Source organism: Ciona intestinalis, chromosome 1 (assembly GCF_000224145.3).
Source record: "Ciona intestinalis chromosome 1, KH, whole genome shotgun sequence".
In the NCBI taxonomy this organism is placed as follows: Eukaryota; Metazoa; Chordata; class Ascidiacea; order Phlebobranchia; family Cionidae; genus Ciona; species Ciona intestinalis.
This window is the reverse complement of record NC_020166.2, coordinates 2,580,605-2,581,916: the sequence shown is the minus strand read 5'-3', so window position 1 is coordinate 2,581,916 and position 1,312 is coordinate 2,580,605. Positions and strand designations below refer to the sequence as shown.

The 1,312-nt window shown below is 30.0% G+C and overlaps 2 protein-coding genes across 3 annotated transcripts in view; one reads left to right on the top strand and one right to left on the bottom strand.

Moving 5' to 3' along the window:
• LOC100175734 (gephyrin) overlaps positions 1-796 on the top strand; it is a 12,335-nt gene extending 11,539 nt beyond the window's left edge. For both annotated transcript variants that reach the window (XM_009863987.3, XM_018812598.2), the window contains exon 16: positions 162-796. In XM_009863987.3, the coding sequence (XP_009862289.1) occupies positions 162-386 (225 nt within the window). In that variant the 3' untranslated portion in view covers positions 387-796. The remainder of the gene's footprint in view (positions 1-161) is intronic.
• Positions 797-1,031: 235 nt separating this feature from the next.
• LOC100185077 (bridging integrator 3 homolog) overlaps positions 1,032-1,312 on the bottom strand; it is a 2,814-nt gene continuing 2,533 nt past the window's right edge. Inside the window, exon 6 of the mRNA XM_009863986.2 lies at positions 1,032-1,088. Within this exon, the coding sequence (XP_009862288.1) occupies positions 1,032-1,088 (57 nt within the window). The remainder of the gene's footprint in view (positions 1,089-1,312) is intronic.

Genomic DNA, 1,312 nt, shown 5'->3' with positions numbered 1-1,312 from the left:
GGCCATGCGAGGATAAAGTAAGTTGCATTCATTCATTCACATTCATATTTGAAAATAAGCGTGGTCGCTACACCTATCAGACAAGCAACAAGCAATTTATGTTTACTCATTATCAACAAAAACTCCCAATAAAACTCTAAACACCCCGACCCAACTTCAAGGTGTCCGCTGAAATTTTCCTCGGCAAGCTGCAAGAATATCAGAGAGCCACTATAAGGTGGGAGGGAGATGGTATGGTCCCATGGGCAGACGTTACAGGTCGGCAGATTATAAGTCGCTTAATGTCCATGGTGGAAGCAGACGTTTTGCTTCAATTGCCTCCAAGAAGTGACTCAGTTAAAAGCATTCCTAAAGGCAGAATTGTAAATGCAGTAGTTATAAAATAGACTGTTTTATTTATTGCGATAGCTACCATGAAAAATAGGTTAAGTTAAAACAGCATTCTGAAAAATCTTTAAAACCAGCATTCTCAGAAAACTATTTTTAAAATTAAAAAATTATTTATACAACTTTTTTAAAGCATTTTACAATTTTGATCTATTTAAAAGCTTAGGGATTTTTCATTATTAAATTAAATCAGCGCAATGTACATGAGATTTTTGTTTCATTGCCCATGCTTACTGTTTTACTGCGATACAAGATTGTTTATGTTTTTTTAAATTTTTCACTTTTTAAAAGGTTTCAAAATCGTGTTTTAATGAATTAATGACATTTTTCTTGTACTAGTACACAACATTTTAATGTGAATTTTTTAACACTTGTTTTGAGATGTATATTAAATTATATAAAAAAAAAACATTTGTAAATTGCTGTTATTATTGTATTCAAATTTGGGAGTCTTAATTTATAATATATTTTAAATGTAAATTGGTCTCTTTGCCTGTTTAAACCTATGGTAAAATGTAACAACTACAAATTTTAAATATAATCTTCTTTATTATGAAAAATCCATTTTCCCATGTAAGCTAATACAACATTAATGCACCACATATATATATAAGTAGAAAAAATTTATATTTATCCTGTAACATTTAAAGCAAGTCCCGTTTCTCATTTACTATAACCACTTCAACCATATAACAAGTTAACTACAATCAGACAAGATATATATCCAAACATTAAGATACATAAAACCCAATTGCCTTTTTCACCCTGCAATTCCAACGTACCTAATAGTTTGAATCACTAATGCATATAATTACTATCGCCACACAAAATCATAACATATTTTTTACTTATTTCTTCGAAAACGAAGATCACGTTATTTAAAGAACGAAGAGAAGGAAAGCAACAGCAAAACAACAAAGTTAAA